Genomic DNA, 24,054 nt, shown 5'->3' with positions numbered 1-24,054 from the left:
ATAAAGAAAAACCCTTGTATGAGTAGGTGTGTCCAAATGTTTGACTGGTACTGTATGTTTCAGTAAGATTGGATTTTTAGCATTTATAGCGATGGTTATCAACTGTACTGCAGGGATGGAACGTAAGTGGCAGAGAAATTGAGGTTGTGGTGGCAGCTGCAGAGAGGTATTTGGGTATATGAGATTTGACCTCAGAAGAGTTACATGGTGTGTTAAGAGGTGGTGTCCTATCCTTTCAGGTTGTTGGCCTGAAGTAGGACTAAATATATTTAGATAGTGGAGTAGGGTGGTGTTTTATTTTTTTAGTGAGTGTAATGTTAAATGGTAGGGTATTGTTTTTTAAGCAAAGAATAAGGGAGTTATACTCCAGTCTAGTAGGAGGCGGTAATGCAACATTTATTGAATGAAAACCGCCGTTAAACCTCATGGAAGAAGACAAAGTGTAGAGGGATTAACATGGCGTCTATGGTTGCTGTGTTGATCGGGGCCGTGGATGAGAAAAACAATATACTGAACAGGAAGATAAATACGGTCTAGGTCAATTTTCAGCTAAAAACCTGCATATTACAGTAAGGCATAAGATATTTGTGGACGTTTGACGATTTTGTCGTGCATCAGTTTTATAGAGTACCTAGCTAGTAAAACAATTGTCAATAGAAACGCTAAGCCGCCAGCGGAGATATGTCTAGTTTGCGAACTAGCTAGCCAGCCATTTATTAGCTACTTTGACTTATGTAGCTGTCGTTAGCAAAAACATTTGCTAGCTAGCAAGTCCGTGCGCGAGCTTGCGGATATGTATTTGTCTCGAGCCGTTTTTAATACATTTTAGTTTGCTGCTTCTGCAGGGTTTCTCGCTGAGCGAGAAGGCCATTTCGCCTTGTGGTTTGGTTTCGTTTCTTAATAAACAAGTGCTTCAGCCATGGTTTTGTTAAGCTAGATGCTTTTAGCAACGCGGGTGTATTTACATACACTAGCGTTGCTCCGAATTGTATTGGGTTGCACAGAAAACTGTCCGCGGGAAGCCCGTAGTTAAATAAAATAAATAATCATTTCAACTTACTGTGCTGGTTGGACATTATGAAAACATTGAATTTGAAACAAAATAGAATAGGGATATAGGAATGTATTGTAAGTGTAATGAAACAGCAGGGAGCAGGTCTCGAGCCCGAGGTCCGGCGCGCTATCGACTGTGCCGCAAAAGCATGCTCAAGCGGCAGAGTCTATAGCGCGCCGGTTCGAGACCTGCTCCCTGCTGTTTCATTACAGTATTATCAAACGGACTTTCCAAACGTGGGACTATTGTAGAACCACTTCCTCTCTGGTTACCTCATGTCAATATAAAAGTCCCCCACAAGTTATTCCTTTTTCGTCCATGTAATAGTGCAGGACTTTTATTTTGATATGAGGTTAGTGTGTCTACAACAGACCCACGTTTTGGAAACTGTTTAATAATACATGTCTTTAACTAGATATTTTGTTAACTTCTGGCTTTTTGGGCTACCCAATGCTATTGGAAGCAATGCTAGTGTATGTAAACGCAAAGCGTTGCTAAAAGCAGCTACTAACCAACTAGCGTTAACTACGTCCTTTGTTATATTGTAATAATGTGTCTTTGCAATGAACATAGCTAGTTATCATTTTACCTTTTTCTGAACTGGTCCAACTAACCATATATTTTCCTAGCTTAGATGCACTCTTGTTTAATCAGGCCTTTGGGACTTCATTGCAGCAAAGGTTTTGCCACTGTCCATTGGCTACTTTCTCAGTTCCTCTTATCAATACCCAATTTCTTCAATATATGATTTGATAGTATTACTATTTAGTATATAATAATAGTTTAGGCTATTGCTCTTCTAAGGTAAATGTAGGTAATGCCAACAATGAATGCATTTCATCTCTCCAGGTTTTCGTTGGACTAGCTGCCTCACTAGACCCTGATCACTCAATACAGAGTAGCAGTTAGTGGGAGAGGACAGGATCGAGGCATGGAGGAATCAAAAAGCCCATTAAAATCAGTCAAGTCCTCTCGCAACGAGGCCAAGGGAGCCAAAGCTTCATCCTCTGCCAGCTCCAGGCCCCTGAAAGAGGCTCCAGTCCAGAGAGAGTGCCCCAAGCCTGCCACTGCCTGTCGGAGCAAGGAGAACATCACCACAGCCAGGGAAGACCATAAGGACCAAGGCAGTAACTGTGGGACAGGCACAGGCAGAGCCTCCACTGCCAGCCCTCATGACCCAGGGAGAGGGAAGCCTCGTAGGCCAACTGGTAGGACCAACTCTGGGGAGAGGGGGAAGGTGAGACTTGAAGACCAGCGGCAGCAGAGGGTTGATGCTAGGCCCTCGTTGGTTACAGGACGCAGCCCGGCTGGTGTAGGTGGAGACACAGGAGCCACAGGTATGGTGGCCACTTCATCTGAAGAAGGCCTTACTTTACAGACCAAGACAAGTCCATTGAAGTTGAAGTCACCGGGTGAGTTATTCTATACTTTACATAACTATAGGTTAATGTTTGAGCCATTAGCCGCTATAATATGTCTCTGTTAGAGACCTCTTGTTGTTGTTATGCCATGGAAACTATTCTTGGTCAAAATATTTGTTTCCTACAGCTGTTTCATATTCTGCCTGTCTGTGTTTGCAGGTGAGAAGGCTAGTGCTGTGGTGGGCACAGGGCAGCCTGCATTGGAGGTCACTGTGGTGGGGTCAGGGGTCAACCAGCGTGGTCAGGGTAGAAACATGACCTCTGAGCAGAAGCTGGGTCTCAGACAGGCTGAGGAGCGCCTCTACAGAGACTACATACACAGACTGGTCAAGGTGAGGAGAGAAAATAAGTTACCTCAGTTTGTATCAGTCAACTGTTGTCTGTATGTATTGTCTGTATTAGTTACTGGAATTTATGTACACAATTGCACATTTAAGGCAGCTTCAGTCTCAAGTTAGATCGGTCTGATAGTGCTGAGCGATTAACCAACATTTTGGTTCTTTTTCATTTTTTTAAGCAGCTAACTGACCCGCATCGGTTAACCTCTTTCAGCTAGGGGGCACTATTTTTATGTTTTTAAAAATTGGCCCATATGCTAGAAGATGCATATAATTGACAGATTAGGATAGAAAACACTCTAAAGTTTCCAAAACTGTCAAAATATTGTCTGTGAGTATAACAGAACTGATATTGCAGGCGAAACCTGAGGAAAATCAAACCAGGAAGTGGCTTCTATTTTGAAAGATCCATGTTCCATAGCCTGCCTTCGCTCCATTTAAAGGGATATCAACCAGATTTATTTTCCTATCACTTCCTCAAGGCGTCGACAGTCTTTAGACATAGTTTCAGGCTTTTATTTTGAAAAATGAGGGAGAAAGATAACATTGCGTCGGTGGATAGCTGGGTGTTCCCATGAGTTTTGCTTGCGTAACACAGTGGGGCAGCCATTGACTCTCCCTCTTCTACTGAAAAAGAGACCGTGCCGGTTGATATATTATCGATTATTTATTTTAAAAACAACCTTAGGATTGATTATAAAAAACGTTTGACATGTTTCTGTGGACATTACGGATACTATTTGGAGCCGCTCGAGCCTGTGGATTTCTGAACATAACGCGCCAAACAAACTGAGTTATTTTGGATATAAAAATAACCTTTATGGAACAAAAGGAACATTTATTGTGTAACTGGGAGTCTCGTGAGTGAAAACATCCGAAGATCATCAAAGGTAAGCGATTCATTTTATTGCTTTTCTGATTTTCGTGACCAAGCTACTTTGATGCTAGGTGTTCATAATGTTTTGTCTAGTGATTGATAAACTTACACAACAGCTTGGATTGCTTTCGCTGTAAAGCATATTTTCAAAATCTGACACGACAGGTGAATTAACAAAATGCTAAACTGTGTTTTGCTATAATGCACTTGTGATTTCATGAATATAAATATTTTTAGTAATATTATTTATGTGGCGCTATGCAATTCAGCGGTTGTTGATGACAATTATCCCGCTAAAGGGATGGGTAGCATCAAGAAGTTAAGAACAAGTTTATCTTTAATGCAACCGCTGTGTCAGATTTCAAAAATGCTTTATGGCAAAAGCACAATATTGAATAATCTGAGAACAGCATTCAGCCACAAAAACAAGCCATACAGTTACCTGCCAAATTGTGGAGTCAACAAAAGTCATAAATAGCATTATAAATCTTCACTTACCTTTGCTGATCTTCGTTGGAATGCACTCCCACAATAAATGTTTGTTTTGTTTGATTACGTCCATATTTATATCCAAATACCTCTGTTTTGTTCACGCGTTTAGTTCACTATTCCAAAGGCACAATGCGCGAGCCCAAAATCCAGACAAAGTCGTGTTCCATTACAGTTTGTAGAAACATGTCAAACGATGTTTACAACCAATCCTTAGGGTCTTTTTATAATACATCTTTAATAATATTCCAACTGTACAATAGCGTATTCATTACAGAGGAAAAAGAAGGAACGGCGCACCCGTGTGACCGGCAGTAAACAACTGATTGGCCTCAGCGTAGTCCACTTGTTGAAACAGCTCTTATTCGACACCCTTCCACAATAGAAGCCTCAAACAACTTTCTAAAGACTGTTGACATCTGCTGGAAGCCTTGGGAAGTGCAATCTGGCCCCATAGACACAGCATATTGGATAGGCAATCACTTAAATGAAACTACAAACCTCAGATTTCCCACTTCTTGGTTGGATTTGTCTCAGGTTTTAGCCTGCCATGTGAGTTCTGTTATACTCAGACATCATTCAAACAATTTTAGAAACTTCAGAGGGTTTTCTATCCAATACCACTAATAATATGCATATATTAGCATCTGGGGCAGAGTAGCAGGCAGTTTACTCTGGGCACCTTATTCATCCAAGCTACTCAATACTGCCCCCCTGTCACCAAGAAGGTCAATTATTTGAATTCCATTTAGTTTTTTTCCTGTCAGCTCGATGTTCAGTTTCTGTAGAAATAAATCAGATTAAGCCGAACTGTGCAATATGGTAGGGAGTTGTAGTTTCCAAAAGCCCAATATTTGACATAGTTTAGCAGAGAAAATTGGGTAATTAACTACAATGAGCATAATCCATTGCACGCCTGCTTACTTGTCTATGTGGAACAGACACAGAGAGAAAAGAACACGTGAGAGGGGTAGAAAGCAGTTGCTTTGCAAGGTGTACTTGAAAATGCATGATCTAAGTGATTTGATATAGTTGGTAGCCTGTTCAGCAGTCATAAAAGTAGGCCGTATTTACTTTGAAGAACTAATCAAATTGTGATTTTGTCTGACAGCATAGGCAGCAGCTCTATAGAGATGAGGACTTGGAATAAATAATAGTCATCCAATTAAATATTTTATTAAAGTAATGCAAATGAATTATGGCTAAGGGATAAGCAGTAATGGTCAGTCACTACCATCATGGGATTTCAATTTATTATTTTATTCTGTGTTGCAGTATTCAAACCACAATACATAGTGCATTTAATGTTTAAGTCTTATCAACTTGTAATTGGTTAATGAGAATTATCACCAGGTAAAACTGTTTCAATGCTAATAGTCAACAGCTCAAGTGGGGCACTATCATATCATCATCTCTTACATGTGATTGGTTTCACTGCTCTATCTCCGCCTCTACAGCCGTCTCCTGAATACCCTAACTTCCAGTATCTATGCAAGCTGTGTTCTGTACACATTGAGAACATACAGGGGGCACACAAACACATCAAGGAGAAAAGACACAAGAAGAACATCATGGTGAGAGAAAAAGCTACTTTTATTTAATTTGTCATAATTATCATGTTCTCCAATGACAACGGATGTGTATTGTAACTTAGAAGGGAAACCTAGGCTGTTATTTCCATTTTTATGACATTTTAGAAGTGGAAACATTTACTTGAGGTGGAGCTTATTGATGTGTCTGTTTATTTTTCCTCTATTTTTCCTTCCTCTGTATCCCCCCCCCAGCATTTTCCCTAGTCAATTAGACAGGGCCATTGGATATTTGGATTCACCATGCGTTTGTCCCTCTCCCCTGTGCTGTAACTGTTTTAGGATAAGCAGGAAGAGAATGAGCTGCGGGCGCTGCCTGCCCCCTTCCCAGCCCAGCTCGGAGCCGTTGACGCAGCCGTCCTCCGGGCGGCCAACCAACACGGCATCTCAGACCAGGACTTCCTGGTGCGACAGGAAGTGGTCGACAGGATGGAGGAGATCATACAGCAGCACCTCTCAGGTAACAAACTCTTCCTATCCTTCTGTCTCCTCCCTGTCATCTAGGCCTGGGTGAAAGCTGTGCAAACGCAGCTGGTCTTTCTCTTGAATGTGCGTGTCCAATAATGTCCACTTCACGTTCATGCGCATGTCACGTGTGGCAGCTGTGGCAGTGTTTTCCCCTTTCTGCCACAATGACATGCAGATCATTATGCATTGATATTAGGGCTGGGCGATATGGCCTAAAACACATCTATTTTTTTTTTCCAAACTTGTGGGCGGTTCACGATATATATCAACAAACAAAATATTCTCTCTAAAGAAGCTTTTTTTCTGTACAATTTAAAGGTCAAATACACTGAATTTATACCTAGGCCGAATATATGCTTTCCACAATCATAAGACCCACTAATAATTTTAATATTTTATCAAAATAGTTGTACCTGCTTTTTTGTTGTTGTTGCAATAATCACTGATCTGACTTTCAGGTCTGTCCATAAAAATGCCCTTTTTGTTACACATTTATACAGAACCATGCACAATGCACATTCACTAATAATGTAACAGGCATAAAATAAAATAAACACCCGACTCATGAACAATCTCTCAGGCACAATCCCAGGTGCTAGTGAGTAGCCAGCTAATATTTATATTTCAAGTTTAGTCAACTTAGATCATGGTATAATTTCACAAGCTCTGAAAGGAAAAGCAGTTCAATTGTTAAGAGCACAACCGTCCGTCTCCTACTGTTTGAACAGTATGCTAGTCTTTCCACTTTGTTCAGATGTTGAAATCAAGTTGGCTACCTTATTTCTCAGAATGAGAACGAGTTGCCAATTCCTTATATAAATAGTTTGTTTATTGCACATGTTTATAAGCCTAAACAGCTAGTATTTTATTTTTTATTTATTTCCCTAAACAGCTAGTATAACAATCATTATTTGACAAAAATGCTGCTAGCGATACGTGGTACGGTAATGTGCATGTGACAAACTGAGCATTAATTCTTCAGAATGATTGTTCATTGGTACATCCATTTTAGTAGTGTCTGTTGTCCTCCAAATTTGAGGAGTTGAAACATGAACAGGGTATGGTTAGAAAGGCTAACTTCTCCTCTATTACAGTAAAATAATGTCTCTATTGGTTTCGGTGTCCATATGCCTGATTCTGTTGGACCAAACCAATGCAGTATTAAATGATACACTGAACAGTAAGGTTCAATCCAATGTGTTGTGTTGAGTAGAAGTGTGAATATCGGTGACTGGATTTCGTGTAGCAAATCCGCAAAACATTTTGAAAAAGGGAACAGCGCGAACAGGACGCTAAGGCCACTGACATTTTTCCTAGTGGTATCGCGATACTACACGGTATCGTGATACTTGTCCTGCTATCGTATGATGAGTGAAATGTTGGTATCGTGACAACACTAGTAGGGAGATTATATGATCTGAATCATGTATAATGCTGTTTAATGTATGGCTTTTGGTGTTGTTTCTTATCCAGTTTGCTCCCTTCGGCTCTACGGCTCCTGTCTCACCCGATTTGCCTTCAAGACAAGTGACATTAACATTGACGTCACCTACCCCTCCACTGTAAGTCTTTGTTGTGTTCTCACCTAACCACTAATGCAAGTTATATAAATGTTAAGTGGGTGCACATCGAATTGTTGTTAGTGTTAAGACGTATCTTTGGAGTTAACAGTTACATCAGTGGTAATCAATACATGGCAAACAAGGGAAGGAGGCTATTCAAAACTATTGGGACACAGCCTTGGTTTGCATCATCACCTCAATGTCAGTCTGTATCGGATGATCAGCGATTGCTCTTCAACATCATTGCTTTGGATAATATTTAACTGATTTGGGTAGTGCTTATTAGTTAAGAGGATCCAAGTACCTGTGAATAATAGGACTTCTAAACAGGACACTGTAAAACAAAACACATTTAACAGTGCGGACCGAACCGAGTTCACCAAATTGACACCCCTAATGAATGCATTTGATTGAATTTGATATGATCAACTTTGATGCCGACCCTGACTAACAAATGTCATGCTGTTGTTGTTTCTCCAGATGACCCAACCAGATGTGCTGATACTAGTACTGGAAATCCTGAAGAACAGCAGTGAGTGTTGAACAGCCCTGCATGAATAAACACTGTCAGTGTAGAGAGCGACTGTAGATCCAGCACAAGGAGGATTGACAGAGTCAGTGAGCTCTTTGTTCCAGCCCACAGGCCAGAGCAGGGAAGTGTAGAGCTGTACTGAGTTCTGTGTTAGACTGGAGAGTCCATATTAACCTCCTTGAATGAAGAATGTTGTTATGAAATGAGAACATTTATAGAAAACCTGATAAATAATGCACGTTAGTTTTAATACAACCCCTCTTTTTTTCAGAAGTTACAGTATGTCAATTGGTGAGCCAGCCTAGGAGATAATGTTGTTGTCTTTGAGTTTGGGAGCAGTCAAAGAATGTTCACCTTTCTCTTTACAGCTGAATATTCTGAGGTGGAGTCTGACTTTCACGCCAAAGTTCCGGTAGTGTTTTGTAGAGATGTCAACAGGTCAGTGGAATGTCAACTCTACTGCTTTCTATTAGCTCTACTTTGATCTATTTACAACATACTACTGTTTGAAATATCCTCTGAGTTACTGGTTGCTGGATGGTTTTCATTCCTGGGCACATTAAAGCAATACATTTTGCAACAGAAAACAAAAACATTTTTTTTTCAGGTAGCCCCTCTGTTTCAGTCAGTTTTCTTCCGTTTGGTGCCTAATGAATACAACCCTGATGAGTTTGTTGTCTCCACAGTAGGTTGTTGTGCACGGTGAGTGCAGGTAATGACGTAGCCTGCCTCACTACCAACCACCTGGCTGCCCTGGCTAGACTGGAACCCAGACTGGTGCCTCTGGTCCTGGCCTTCCGCCTCTGGGCTAAGGTAAGGGTGGCCTGGGGGACATTCTCTTTAATGGATAGTATGCCATCATATGATGTAAATGGTATATATCTAGTGCTTTTGATGATTACACTTTTTCAATGTTCAGGCCTTTGCTGACTAAACCTAAACCTCTTCATGCCTACAGTTCTTAAAGTGTACTGTATTTGTCTGTGGGTTTCATTGTAATGAGTCAATGATATGATGGCTCGACATACCTTTGCATACTGTAGTTTTAGTTGTTTTGATGACACCAACAGCCCCTGACCAGAGACAATTATATATTTGGTTGTTTCCGTTCCTCTAGTTGTGCCACATTGACTGCCAGGCGGAAGGGGGTATCCCCTCCTACTCCTTCTCTCTCATGGTCATCTTCTTCCTCCAACAACGCAGGGACCCCATCCTCCCTGTCTACTTCGGCTACTGGGTAGGTGACACCACATAAATATAATAACTAGAGTGGACATCGTTCTCTTTGTCACGCATTTGATCATTTTAATAGAACTGGTCACCATTATGACAGGCACATTTGAAGGTAATAAATTACTTTCAAGTGACAAGTCATAACATGTTGCTGGCTTTTCTGTTGTTGATAGCTAAGCTATGTTGTGTTCTGTTTCAGATTGAAGGCTTTGACGTGAAGCATGTGGACGAGTACCATCTGACGGGGATAGAGATGGATATATTTGTGGGGTGGGAGCACAGATCCCCCAGTACAGAGGGACGGGGGGACGGCAGGGGGGAAGGACGGAAGGCCAAGTCTGAGCAAAAGAAACCTGATGTGAAGAACCGGCATGTAGCGGGGAAGGTGAGTAGTCCGGGAGGGGAGGGACTACTCACCGGCTCTGCAAACAGCACACTCACACTATGGTCGAGTTCTGAATTTCTTCACTTCTCCCAAAAAGTGTACACTAGCTCACTCTCCCCTTTATGGATTTATTAGATTGTTTTGCATAAGCTAGCTCGAGAGAAATCTGACACCAGTCTTTTGGTAACACTTAATGACAACTTTCATAAGTACACAGTCCATGAAGGGAAGTGAACGAGGAGAGAATGTGACCGTTAATATGGCTTTCAAGAATCAGAATGTTTTTTTTTTATGGAGCTTCCTGAACTAAGCCTATGTCACTGACATAGTGTATTTCCCACTCTCTGTCCCTCCCAGACGCGTCTATCCCTGGACCTGGGTAAGGGTGTTTCCCTGGGCCAGCTGTGGCTGGAGCTGCTGAGGTTCTACACGCTGGAGTTCGCCCTGGAGGAACACATCATCAGCATCCGCCTCAAAGAACTTCTCTCTCGAGAGATGAAGAACTGGCCCCGACGCAGGCTGGCAATCGAGGGTAAGTGACATAGAGGGGGAGGGGAGAGACCGCTGAATGGGGGTGTATTCGGAGAGGTGAAATGATAGAAACGTACTGAATAGAGCTGACATGTCATTGTATTCTACATGACAGACAATCAGGTTTGTTTTACACAATACATTTTTATGTGTGACTAGCTCTCCTCCTTTGTTACCTATTTTGTCATTACTATTTGTCTCCCTCAATGAGCCTGCTGAAGTACCAGGGGTTAATAAGTTGGGGTTGGAAAGGTCAGAAGGACCTCTTATTTTTTGATTTCTCAGTGAGTTTCTACACCCCGCTACCACCTTTCAAGTCGTCATCCTCCATTTCCCCTTCTGTCAGATCCGTTTGCCCTGAAGAGGAACGTCGCACGCAGCCTCAACAGTCAAATGGTCTTTGAGTACATCCAGGAGCGCTTCCGCACCGCCTACAAATACTTTGCCTGCCCGCAGAGCAAGGACCGAAACACCGTGGAGCAGCAGAGAGGCAAGAATACAACCAAACATGGGGGCATGAAGCAGGAGGAAGGCGAAAGAAAGGGTGGAGAAGACGGGTCTGAGAAGAGTGGAGGTGGACAGGGCGATGGGAATGAAGGGAAAAGTCAGAGCTCTGAGACAGGTCAGAAGGAGGATGGTGAGAGTGATGAAGAGGAACGGGCTGAGCGGACTCAGGAGAAGGAGGAGAGGGCATTGAATGGCGGGCTTATGGACTTGGTCCTTAGTGGGGGGGGGACTTCAACGGATGGGGCTGTAGCGGAGCCTGGCACCACTCTGGAGCCTTCCTCCGCCTCAACCCACAACGGCCTACTGGATAGGGATGAAGAGGAGGAGAACCATGTGTCAGAGAAGCAGGGACACATTGCACCAGAGGACCTGCACTATATCTTTGACAGAATGATCTTCACTGGCGGAAAGGTAACACCTTACTCATCAAACTTGTTTTCCAATGGACAATGTAAATTCTATAACTGATTTGACAGCACATTTTGTATATCTTTATGTAAGTTCCAGAACTCCTTTGCCATAATTGTAATAGTTTGACTCATGGATTTGGCTTAAAGTTTATGAGAAAGCAGGTCTTTACCATAGTTTTCAGGTATTATCTTAATGAGTTTCTGGTCATTTGGATGTTCACAAGTTCTGCTTTCCAACAGGTCAATCCTCTTTATTATTTGATTATCCCCCCCTGCAGCCTCCTACAGTCGTGTGCAGTACATGTAAGAGAGATGGCCATCTGAAGGACGAGTGTCCTGAGGACTTCAAGAAGATCGAGCTCAAACCGCTGCCCCCCATGACCGACCGCTTCAGAGACATCCTGGATGGCCTTTGTAGACTCTGCTACCGTAAGTCGTCCGCTGTTCATCATCCTTGTACCATCTTACAAGGAGTTTGAGTGATTTTTTTTGTCCAGATTTTGTCCCAGCATATCTTCTATATTATGGAGCGAAGACAGGTGTCTTTAACCATACACTGTTAAAAACAATATACTTAAATAACACACACAGGAATATTCAAGCACGCTAAATATCATTTTTATTTTCCTGTTTTTTTGTTGTTAAATGTCTGTTGTGTTTGTAGATGAGCTGTCCCCTTCCCCTGGAGAGCAGCAGAAGAGAGAGCAGATCCTGGGTAGTCTGGAGAGGTTCATACAAAAGGAGTACAATGGTACGTACAGATAACAACTGAGTTGCATATGTAACGGCTGAGAACAGCAGTGTAAAGGAATACGGAACTTCCTATACAGTGTTACCACTTCAGTGTGGTACTATAAAACATCTATGATATCATTCTACAGACAATGCCCAGCTGTGTTTGTTTGGTTCCTCGAAGAACGGCTTTGGCTTCCGTGACAGCGACCTGGACATCTGCATGACCCTGGAGGGCCATGATACAGCAGAGGTACATTAACTCACTGGACCGGCACCCATTTTTACATTTTAAACTAAGCCTTCAGTTCTTTGTCTGATCTCATCTCCCTAGTCATTTTGAGATGTAAATATGTCTACCTCTACCAACAGAAGTTGAACTGCAAAGAGATCATCGAAGGCCTAGCCAAGGTGCTAAAGAAACACACAGGTAAGAGACCAGTTCGTCCACAGCACATTACATTGACTCCTTTCAGAATGCAAGGTTTGACTGCTTGCTATGAGTACAGAGTAGACAGTCATATTTTGTGACTTGGTGATTGATTAACCTGTGTTTTCCCATATCAGGTCTGAGGAACATCCTGCCTATCACAACAGCCAAAGTGCCTATTGTGAAGTTTGAACACAGACAGAGCGGACTGGAGGCAGACATAAGCCTCTACAACACTCTGGTGAGTAAACAGACTGGTAAGCGTCAGTCACTGGTTAACAGGTCCTTTTGTAACTCAAGCTAAGTTGCTATTATCTACATAATTGCTTACTAGCTTAAAAGTTTTTATGGGCGGTGAAATTGCAGTGCGCAAAATTCTAAAATACCAAATTCAAATATTTTACATTCTTGAAAATATATGTGTTATACATCAAAATTAAACTTAATTTATTGTTAATCCAGCCAGCCGCTGTGTCAGATTTCAAAAAGGCTTTACAGCGAAAGCAAACCATGCGATTATCTGAGGACAGCGCCCCGCATACAAACACATGAAAATCATATTTCAACCAGGCAGGTGCGCCACAAAAGTAAGAAATAGCGATATAATAAATGCCTTACCTTTGAAGATATTCTTCTGTTGGCACTCCAAAATGCCCCAGAAACATCACAAATGGTCCTTTTGTTCGATAATGTCTTCTTTATGTCCCAAAAATGTCCATTTATTTGTCGAGTTTGATTCAGAAATACACCGGTTTCAACTCGCCCACAAAGTATCTAATAAGTTACCTATGAACTTGGTCCAAACATTTCAAACAATGTCCCTAATCCAACCTCAGGTACCCTAAAATGTAAATAATCGATTAATACCGGATAAAAACAACGTGAAGCGCGCTCCAGTCCACGCGCATCAAAACATTAGAGTCCACCTGGAGTGACACTTACTTCTTCATTTCTCAAAAAAAAAAAACATTGAACAATTTCTAAAGACTGTTGACATCTAGTGGAAGCCATAGGAACTGCAACCAGGTTCCTAATAAGGGTATCCCATAGAAAACAATTGGAAAATCCTATGACCTCAATTATTTTCCCTGGATGGTTTGTCCTTGGGGTTTCCATATCAGTTCTGTTATACTCACATACATTATTTTAACAGTTTTGGAAACTTTAGAGTGTTTTCTATCCAAATCTACCAATTAAATGCATATCCTAGCTTCTGGGCCTGAGTAACAAGCAGTTTACTTTGGGCACGCTTTTCATCTAGAGGTGAAAATACCGCCCCCTACCCAAGAGGTTAAGCAATTAAATGCATGCATCTGTATGGATTCATTGGCATCAATCCTCTTATCCAGGCTCAACACAACACCAGAATGCTGGCTACCTATGCTGCCCTAGACCCTCGCGTGCAGTTCCTGGGATACACCATGAAGGTGTTTGCGAAGCGCTGTGACATAGGTGACGCGTCCAGAGGAAGTCTGTCATCCTATGCCTACATCCTCATGGTGCTCTACTTCCTGCAGCAGAGACAGCCCCCTGTCATCCCTGTTCTCCAAGAGGTACTGTTCACTTACCCTCTGTTAACCCTTTTTACAACCCCAAAGTGGTTACTGTTATAGCTTGTCTGTATGGACGTAGCCCACACCAACAGAACATGCTGAAAGACTTTTGTAAAAGAATTTATAAAAAACTTAAGGAAATAACCCAATGTTGATCTTTTTCTTAGGTCTTTGATGGACATTCTGTACCGCAGAGGATGGTGGATGGTTGGAATGCCTTCTTCTTTGATGACATTGAGGAACTGGTGAGTTGTTTGGTCATCAACACTACTGAATGTAACATCCTACATGCCTGCTTTTCCTAAATTATGTTTTTGTTGTTGCTTACTAGTCATTGTAGTCAAAAGCGTTCTCTAAAAGTTCTGAATATAATAAAGCTCACTATCTGTTGACGTCCCCCGTAGCGTCAGCGTCTGCCAGAGCTTCCGCAGAACCGCGAGACTGTGGGGGAGCTGTGGCTGGGCCTGCTCAGGTTCTACACTGAAGAGTTTGACTTTAAGGAACTCGTCATCAGCATCCGCCAGAGGAAACGACTCACCACCTTCGAGAAGCAGTGGACCTCCAAGTGCATCGCCATCGAAGGTAGTGAAACTATCCTTCTCAGTCACATGGTTGTGATGATGAAAGGACCAATTTGATCACTGATGACTGACTTTTTGTTTTCCTTAGATCCCTTCGACTTGAATCACAATCTTGGTGCTGGAGTTTCTCGCAAAAGTAAGTGAACTATGTCTCCTAAAGTCATCCTTAGGAGGCCAATTCTGTGTTGTCTCTAGTATTTCAGTGATCATGGTCCCTAACACACCCCCCCTCTCTCTCTCCTCAGTGACTAACTTCATCATGAAGGCCTTTATCAACGGCAGGAAGCTGTTTGGTACTCCTTTCTACCCCCAGCCTGGCATAGAGGCGGTATGACACACATTAGATATAGGACTGTATTAAACAGAGTGTTAGAGTATGAGTGCTGGTATAGGTTCATTTTTGCCTTTTTAAATGACAATGAGTAAGAATGGGACCTGATCCAAGATCGGCACTCTGAAACACATTTTAAGTATGGGCATTGTTGCCTTGACACTGAGTTGCATTTATGAACACGTATCAAATGGTTCCATTTGTCTAAGTAAAGTCTGTTCTCATGTCTAACAATGTTTTCGTCTGTGGTACAGAACTACTTCTTTGACTCCAAGGTGCTCACGGACGGGGAACTTGCACCTAATGACAGGTGCTGTCGGATCTGTGGCAAGATCGGTCATTACATGAAGGACTGCCCCAAAAGACGCAGGTACACAGGGAGAGAACATCAGTGAGTTTTTTTGGAATGTGTGTGTGTGTGTGTGTGCAGACCTGAGTTCAAATACTATTTAAAACATTTTCAATACTTTGAACATTTGCTTTAGCATGCTTGCAGTGCCAGGTGTCACCGGTTTGCACTTTTGTCTGTTGGTTCTATTGCAACAGGCATAGTATATATTATTTAAACCTGTGTTAGGTGGTGTTTCCATGTTTGATTGAACTAATCCTCTGTTTCTGTGCGTGTGTGTGTCATTTGTCCAAAAAGGGGGATGAAGAAGAAGGAGAATGAAAAAGAGGAGGATGTCAAGGATGGAGACGATCATGAGCCTCGGGAGCGTCGCTGTTTCCAGTGTGGTGAAATTGGTCATGTACGGCGGGACTGCCCAGAGCACCGCCACCTTAGACAGAAAGCCGCAGGGGGACCAGGTACACACACACACACACACACACACCTCAATGTCCTTTTATTTGCACTACTTTTTAATGGGTACAGGTGACATAATGTATATTAACTGATACCAAAGAAAATACTGTACCAAGTATGACTATGATTGTTTTTAGAAGCTCAACTTTATTTGAGTGATCCACAATGTTTTATTTATTTATTATCTGAGCTAGTGGATCACAGCAAGAGTATTTACCAGCTATGTATACAGTAACTAATTAATGATTGAAGTATTTTCTCATTACTAGTACTGCCCAGCACAGGGCAGCAGTGGGACAGAGTGATGTATGTGGTGGTTGGTTTCTCTGTTTCCTCCAGTTTCCCACATAGTGCGAGCCATGGCAAGCTCCCAGTCCATCCCCATCCCCCAACCTCCCCAGGACCTCCCTGGACGCTCCAGACAACCTTCCGAATGTGTGAGTACAACAGGGAATTGTCTCTCTCTCCCTTAGCCACCCTAACCATGCTCAAATATAATGCATTGAGTACTGTTGCAGCTAGCTTCTTCATCTATCAATACTTGTATGTATGTATGATACATTTATTTTCATTTTTTTCTGTCTTTCCCACTACCTCCTGCTCCCTTGCTGTCTCTCCAACTCTGCTCTCTCGGTCTCTCTGTCCAGTCTGATTCCCGCCAGACTCCGCCCTATTCCCCTCAGCCCACCCTGTTCTCCCAGGGTTCGAGCCAATCCTCCAGCTCCCCCCAGCCCTCCTCTTCCAAGACCTCCACCTCCGCTGGAGGGGTACCCCACAAGCAGCCCCAACATCCCCAGGTTCCCCTCTCTCTCTTTAGCTTCCCTCCCTCCCACCCAAGCCAGTACCACCACCCTGGAGCTCTCACTGCTCTGGGGCTACTGCCGTCCCACCACAACCAGCACCAATCACACCTGTCCCAGGGACACCAGGCCCATCACCAACCTCACCACCCCTCCACCTCCTGGCCCATCCATGGCCCCGTCCTCCAGACCTCCAGTGGCCCTGAAGGGCCCTCCCCGCCCGGCCTAAAATTCTCCTTACGCCAGGCCCCCGGGCAAGGGAATGGGAACACAGGCCCAGGGGGGTCTCCGGTGGGTGGCAGCCCCATGAACCTCAATGACCCCAGCATCATCTTTGCCCAGCCGGCGGGGAGGCCCATGGGGTTGGGAGGAGGGCCGGGACTGGACGGGCACTGGCACAACCACCTGGCACAGCAAGTGGCACTGGTGGCTAATGGCACTGTGGGCAAGTCAGGTACACACTGGGTGGCACTGTCTGTCTGTGTTAGGTCTGACTGTCTGTGTCATTCTGTCCACGTCTTTGTTTATTTGACTGACTGTGGTCAGATTCTGTCCTTGTTCCGGGAGTCTTTAGCAGTAACTGTCTGTTTCCCTGTTAACGGTGCTGATTGTGTGGTCAGGTAAGAGACACCAGTGGTTTTGGCTACACACTTAATTTACTGTTCACAAAAAACTGGTGCTAGGACAGAAGGATATTATCAAATGATTGTAGTTGGCTTAGTTTGTTTGTTTTAAATTCCAAGGATGTTTTGCTGTACCGAATTTGAAGACCTCTCCATTCCTCCCTCCCTCCCCCCGCAGATCCGGGCTACCAGACCCAGTTTGGGGGGGTGAGTCAGCAGGGCTCTAGGAATTGGGAGCACAGCAACGCATCCCACTACTCCCAGTCCCCGTCCTGGCCCTACCGCATGCCACAGAAATTCATCCAGCAGGGCAACGGGTGCTACCCACAACCCGGCAAGCCCGTCATGTCCCAGAGTAAGAGGCTCAGAAAGAGAGAGGGAGAGACGGACACAGGGTCAAGAGATGTACTGCTAGGATGCCACCTCTCATTTAGTATACTTTTTTACTAAACGTAATCTAAATAATTTACCCTTTCAATCTTAGAAAAATGCCCCTACAGCAGTTAACTTTACTTCCTTGTTTGTCTTGACTCCGCCCCAGGTTCTGTGGTGCACCCCAGTCAGCATTTCCCGCTCCTCCCCCACGGACGACGACATGTCAACCTCAATTACATCCAACAGAAGAAATGAACTTTGAATTCTAAACTCTGCTCCCATAGCATATCCATTCAGTTAGGTTTTATGGTCCTTCACCATGACAAAACAAAAACGATATAATCGAAAATTTGCATAATTTGGTCACACTACTTTTTAAATGAATTTGATCATTTTTGTACATTTTTTACACGTTTCCTTTGGTCTCCTTACATTGATTTGTGATACAAATGTCATATTTTAATATCCCCATTTTTGAAGGGGTCCAAAAAGTGTTTATTTTATTGTGTAAAGGAAGTAGGTAAAATATTAGCTTTACTCATACTTTGCTTGCTTATTAAGGATAAAAGCTTTGAATAGATATTTGTAAAATATATATATATATATATATATATATATATATATATATATATATATATATATATATATATATATATATATATATCATGCTCACCCCTATCAGATAGTTACAGTGCCTTTAGAAAGTATTCATACACCCTGACTTATTCCACATTTTGTTGTGACAGCCTGAATTGAAAATGGATTCAATTGTTAAAATTCACTCTGAATTACACAATACCCCATAATGACAAAGTGAAAACATGTTTGTAGAAATATTTTGCACATTTTATAGGACATTAAATGCATGCATTGAATTTACATAAGTATTCACACCCCTGACTCAATAATTTGTAGAAGCACCTTTGGCAGTGATGACAGCTTAGTCTTTCTGGGTATGTCTGTTAGAGCTTTCCACACCTGGAATGTGTAACATTTGCCCATTGTTGTTAAAAAAATCCTCCAAGCTCTGTCAAATTTGTTGTTGATCACTGCTAGACAACCATTTTCAGGTCTTGCCATGGATTTATGTCAAAACTGTAACTCGGCCACTCAAACATTCACTGTCGTCTTGGTAAGCAACTCCAGTGTAGATTTGGCCTTGTGTTTTAGGTTATTGTCCTGCTGAAAGGGGAATTCATCTCCCAGTGTGGTGGAAAGCAGACTGAACTAGGTTTTCCGCTAGGATTTTGCCTCTGCTTAGTCATCAACACTAAGAAACAGAACGGAACTATCTGAAAAACTCCCCAGTCCTTAACGATTACAAGCATACCCATAACACGATGCTGCCACCACTATACTTGAAAATTTGGAGAGTGGTACTCAGTAATGTGTTGTATTGGATTTGCCCCAAACATAACACTTTTTTTCAGGACCTTGTTGCAAACAGGATGCATGTTTCAGAAAAATTTAATTTTATACAGGCTTCCTTCTTTACATTATGTCAATTTAGGTTAGTATTGTGGAGTAACTACAGTGTTGTTGATCTATCCTCAGTTTTCTCCTACCACATCCATTAAATTCTGAAACTGTTTTAAAGTCACCATTGGCCTCATGTTGAAGTCCCTGAGCGGTTTCCTTCCTCTCCGGAGTTAGGAAAGATGCCTGTATTTTTGTAGTGACTGGGTGTATTAATACACCATCTAAAGTGTAATTAATAACTTTGCCATGCTCAAAGGGATATTCAATGTCTGTTTTTTGTATTACTTTTACCCATCTACCAATAGGTGCCCTTCTTTGCGAGGCGTTGGTAAACCTTCCTGGTCTTTGTTTGAAATTCACTGCTCGACTGAGACAATTATCTGTAAGGTATGTGTGGGGTACAGAGATGAGGTAGTCATTCAAAAATCATGGTTAACACTATTGCACACCTAGTGAATCCATGCAATGTATTATGTGAATTATTAAGCAGATGTTTACTCCTAAATGTATTTAGGCTTGCCAAAACATAAGGGATTGAATACTTATTGACTCAAGATATTTCAGCTTTTCATTTTTTGTTAATTAAACATTTCTACAAACATAATTCCACTTTGGAATTAAGGGGCATTGTGTGTGTGTAGGCCAGTGACCAAAAAAATCTCAATTTTAAATGTAGGTTGTAACAACAAAATGTGGAAAAAGTCTAGGGGTGTGAATTATTAAGGCACAATTAAGGCACTGTATGTAGTGCCAAAAATACCTATAGTAAGTGGCAACATTTTAAAATGAATAACAAAGTCCCCCCAAAATACTTTAAACACAAACACTTTGTTTTTGGTGACTATTTGTTGACTGCAGACAATTTTGGTCAGTTTCCCAAACAGATTAAACTTAATCCAATCCTGGACTAAAATAATTTTTAATAGAGATTCTTAATCTGTCCTGGAAACCACTGCCTTGTTTTTTTTTTTTTTTTTTTTTTAAATAGCCGATTGGGACAGCAAATTGTTGTCGCTCTACGTACAATGCAGTACAGTATGTTTTTCACGATCAGATTCGGTAATGATTTACATAACTGCAGCTGCTATACTAGAACATGGATTTAATCAGCAGGACACTGGTATTGCATACAATGTCACTGTAGTATTATTGATTCATACATTTGTTGATTCTAAAGTTACAGATTTCAGTTATTACATAATGGTAGTGGTTGTCACCCAAGTGAACATTTTCCTAGAAATGCCTCTGAGGAATGTTTTTCTCTCAAATCAATGGAAGAAGCTGTCACAGCAGTCCACTTTGCATTGGGTTTGGGCTCTCCCACCTTTGCCTAGCCCATAGCCTTTGTGTTGGATGGACAATGTGAAAGGCAGTAGCAGTAATGTATACAGTCTGGTAGAACTTTTCCTGTTAGTCTCAGGTAAACCAGAACAGTAGGGGACAGAGGTAGGAAAGGAAGGATGCAAGTAAGAATGTATGCTTATGAATAGGTGGACTGAATAAGTGCTCATGATCACTACTAAAAGTCTAGTTATTGCAATTTCAAAACTATACTACACACAGGCATGAAGGTTGTAAGGCTGGAGTGTGGGCCCAACCTTGCTGTATGGTCTGGTCTTCTATGAGGTGTACAGGTAGGCAACCTCTACACTGGCCGGTCCCTACACCCTGGCTTCTGGTGGGGAACATGCCCCAGCTACTGAACAAACCTGCACCAACTTTTGCTGAGGCAGTGGTGTGAAGTAACTAAATAAAAATGCTTTGAAGTACTACTTTAGTAGTTTTGGGGGGTATTTGTACTTTAGTATTTGTATTTTTAACAACTTATTCTACTACATTCGTAAAGAAAACATACTTTTTACCCCCATTTTCCCCGACACACAAAAGCTAATGCTTTGGAAGGACAGCAATGTTGTCCAATTCACACACCTTGTCAATATGATGAGATGTCATGCCTCTGATCTGGTGGACTCACTAAACACAAATACTGTTTGTACATGATGTCTGAATAATGGAGTATGCCCTGGCTGTCTGTAAATAAATACAATTTAAAAAATGGTGCTGTCTTGTTTGCTTAATATAAGGAATTTGATATGGCAATCTAGTATTTTTATCCATAACTGTACTGTACTCAAAAGTAACAGTATCTGGTGTGGCCAGCAGCTGCAATAAGTACTGCAGTGCATCTCCTCCCCATGGACTGCACCAGATTTGCCAGTTCTTGCTGTGAGATATTACTCCACTCTTCCACCAAGGCACTTGCATGTTTCCGGACATTTATGGGCGGAATGGCCCTAGTCCTCACCCTCCAATCCAACAGGTCCCAGACGTGCTCAATAGGATTGAGATCCTGTCTTGCAGGAAATCACGCACAGAACGAGCAGTATGGCTGGTGGCATTGTCATGCCAGGATGAGCCTACAGGAAGGGTACCACATGAGGGAGAAGGATGTCTTCGCTGTAACACACAGCGTTGAGATTGCCTGCAATGACAACAAGCTCAGTCCGATGATGCTGTGACACTGCCCCAGACCATGACAGACCATCCACCTCTAAATCGATCCCGCTCCAGAGTACAGGCCTCGGTGTAATGCTCATTCCTTCGACGATAAACATGAATCCGACCATCACCCCTAGTGAGACTAAACCGCAATTTGTCAGTGAAGAGCACTTTTTGCTAGTCCTGTCTGGTCCAGCGACGGTGGGTTTGTGCCCATAGGTGAAATTGTTTCCGGTGATGTCTGGTGTGGACCTGCCTTACAACAGGCCTACAAGCCCTCAGTCTAGCCTCTCTCAGCCTATTGCGGACAGTCTGAGCACTGATGGAGGGATTATGCGTTCCTGGTGTAACTCGGGCAGTTGTTGTTGCCATCCTGTGTACCTGTCCCGCAGGTGTGATGTTCGGATGTACCGATCCTGTGCAGGTGTTGTTACACGTGGTCTTCCACTGCGAAGATGATCAGCTGTCCGTCTTGTCTCCCTAAAGCACTGTCTTAGGCATCTCACAGTACAGACATTGCAATGTATTGCCCTGGCCACATCTGCAGTCCTCATGCCTCCTTACAGCATGCCTAAGGAACGTTCACGCACATAAGGGACCCTGGGCATCCTTCTTTTGGTGTATGTCAGAGTCAGTAGAAAGGCCTCTTTAGTGTCCTAAGTTTTCAGACCTTAATTAATGACCTTAATTGCCTACCGTCTGTAAGCTGTTAGTGTCTTCATGACCGTTCCACAGGTGCATGTTCATTAATGGGAAACAGTGTTTAAAACCTTTTACAAAGAAGATCTGAAGTTATTTGGATTTTTACGAATTACAGTGCCTTGCGAAAGTATTCGGCCCCCTTGAACTTTGCGACCTTTTTTCTTCACGCCCAATTTTTCAGTTTTTGATTTGTTAAAAAAGTTTGAAATATCCAATAAATGTCGTTCCACTTCATGATTGTGTCCCACTTGTTGTTGATTCTTCACAAAAAAATACAGTTTTATATCTTTACGTTTGAAGCCTGAAATGTGGCAAAAGGTCGCAAAGTTCAAGGGGGCCGAATACTTTCGCAAGGCACTGTATTTATCATTTCACCTTCCTTATATTAAGCTAACCAGACTGCACCATTCATATATTTATTTTTGTTACGGATAGCCAGGGGCACACTCCAACACTCAGACATAATTTACAAACATAATTGAGTAAGTCTGCCAGGTTGCATGGAGGTTCTGAACGTTTTACTCTGGTTCCTTAAATGTTTGAGGGAGGTTTTATTAACGCTCTGAGAATGGAAATGATAGTTTATTTTATTATTTTTTATTTTTTTATTTTACCCCTTTTTCTCCCCAATTTCGTGGTATCCAATTGTTTTTAGTAACTACTATCTTGTCTCATCACTACACTCCTGTACGGGCTCGGGAAAGACGAAGGTTGAAAGTCATGCGTCCTCCGATACACAACCCAACCAAGCCGCACTGCTTCTTAACACAGCGTGCATCCAACCCGGAAGCCAGCCGCACCAATGTGTCGGAGGAAACGCCGTGCAACCTATTCTTGTATACCAACTTGAAACAGCTGAAAATACTATATTGTTGGTTATTGAAACAATATTTTACAGCGGTTTAGATGATAGTATAGATTGCTTGTTTTGTCACCAACTGAAATTAGGCCAACTATTAGAATTTCAGCAACCAGGAAATGGTGGAGCGATATCTGCATATTGCACATTTAAAACTATCAATAAGACTTTCAATAACACTGCTAGCTTATTTCGGGTAAAACATGTTTTAGTTCAAGTACAGATAGGACATATGGAAATACATTTTCTTAGACATTAATAACACAGCAGTGAGATTCAAACCTCTAAACTTCTATTCTCTATCCATGGAATTAGTCCACTGATGGATCCAACATGCTATGTTCTTTTTATGCATACAAAGCTGGTCATTGTAGTCTATTCAAATGGACCCCATTTCAAAGGAGCCAAGCACTCATCGAGATACATGTCTCGCATTACTTATTTCATATGTATATAATGTATACTGTATCCTTCACTATCTATTCTTTACTATCTATTGCATCTTAGCCGCTCTGTCTGTCACTGCTCATCCATATATTTTATACTTATATAGTCTTATCCCATTCCTTTACTAGATTGTGTGTATTGGATTTTGTTGTGAAATGTGTTAGATATTAGGTTTTGTTGTGGAATTGTTAGATATTACCTCTTAGATACTGCTGCACTGTCAGATCTAGAATAAGCATTTCGCTACACTCGCAATAACATCTGCTAACCATGTGTATGTGACCAGTAACATTACCAAAATTGAAATGAAATGTAATCATGTTTGAACTTTTAGGAAACGTTCTGTTAAAGTAATAGGAAGGAAATAAATTCCACAAATTAACTTTTAAGAAGGAACACCTGTTAATTGAAATGCATTCCAGGTGACTACCTCATTAAGCTG

The 24,054-nt window shown here is 42.1% G+C and overlaps 1 protein-coding gene across 3 annotated transcripts; it reads left to right on the top strand.

Annotated features, from left to right (window-relative positions):
- The first annotated feature begins 256 nt into the window (after positions 1-256).
- LOC110521777 (terminal uridylyltransferase 4) lies at positions 257-18,026 on the top strand. Of its 3 annotated transcripts, none has more exons than XM_021599628.2 (29): positions 257-569; positions 1,904-2,466; positions 2,635-2,807; positions 5,637-5,753; positions 6,051-6,228; positions 7,710-7,798; positions 8,279-8,330; positions 8,699-8,768; positions 9,017-9,143; positions 9,448-9,567; positions 9,763-9,948; positions 10,306-10,480; positions 10,826-11,397; positions 11,675-11,825; positions 12,061-12,147; positions 12,278-12,381; positions 12,501-12,558; positions 12,696-12,799; positions 13,908-14,111; positions 14,279-14,356; positions 14,516-14,693; positions 14,781-14,828; positions 14,938-15,020; positions 15,278-15,393; positions 15,670-15,830; positions 16,168-16,265; positions 16,476-17,082; positions 17,430-17,606; positions 17,793-18,026. In XM_021599628.2, the coding sequence occupies exons 2-29, from the start codon at positions 1,986-1,988 to the stop codon at positions 17,879-17,881; spliced, it is 4,683 nt and encodes a 1,560-aa protein (XP_021455303.2). In that variant the 5' UTR covers positions 257-569; positions 1,904-1,985; the 3' UTR covers positions 17,882-18,026. The 3 variants fall into 3 exon arrangements, with proteins under 3 accessions (XP_021455303.2, XP_021455302.2, XP_021455305.2); XM_021599627.2 differs by having other exon boundaries at positions 258-569; positions 15,278-15,414; XM_021599630.2 differs by lacking the exon at positions 17,793-18,026 and having other exon boundaries at positions 258-569; positions 15,278-15,414; positions 16,476-16,625; positions 17,430-17,600.
- The last annotated feature ends 6,028 nt before the right edge of the window (positions 18,027-24,054 follow it).

Source organism: Oncorhynchus mykiss, chromosome 30 (assembly GCF_013265735.2).
Source record: "Oncorhynchus mykiss isolate Arlee chromosome 30, USDA_OmykA_1.1, whole genome shotgun sequence".
Lineage (NCBI taxonomy): Eukaryota > Metazoa > Chordata > Actinopteri > Salmoniformes > Salmonidae > Oncorhynchus > Oncorhynchus mykiss.
This window is presented reverse-complemented; position numbering and strand designations above follow the sequence as displayed.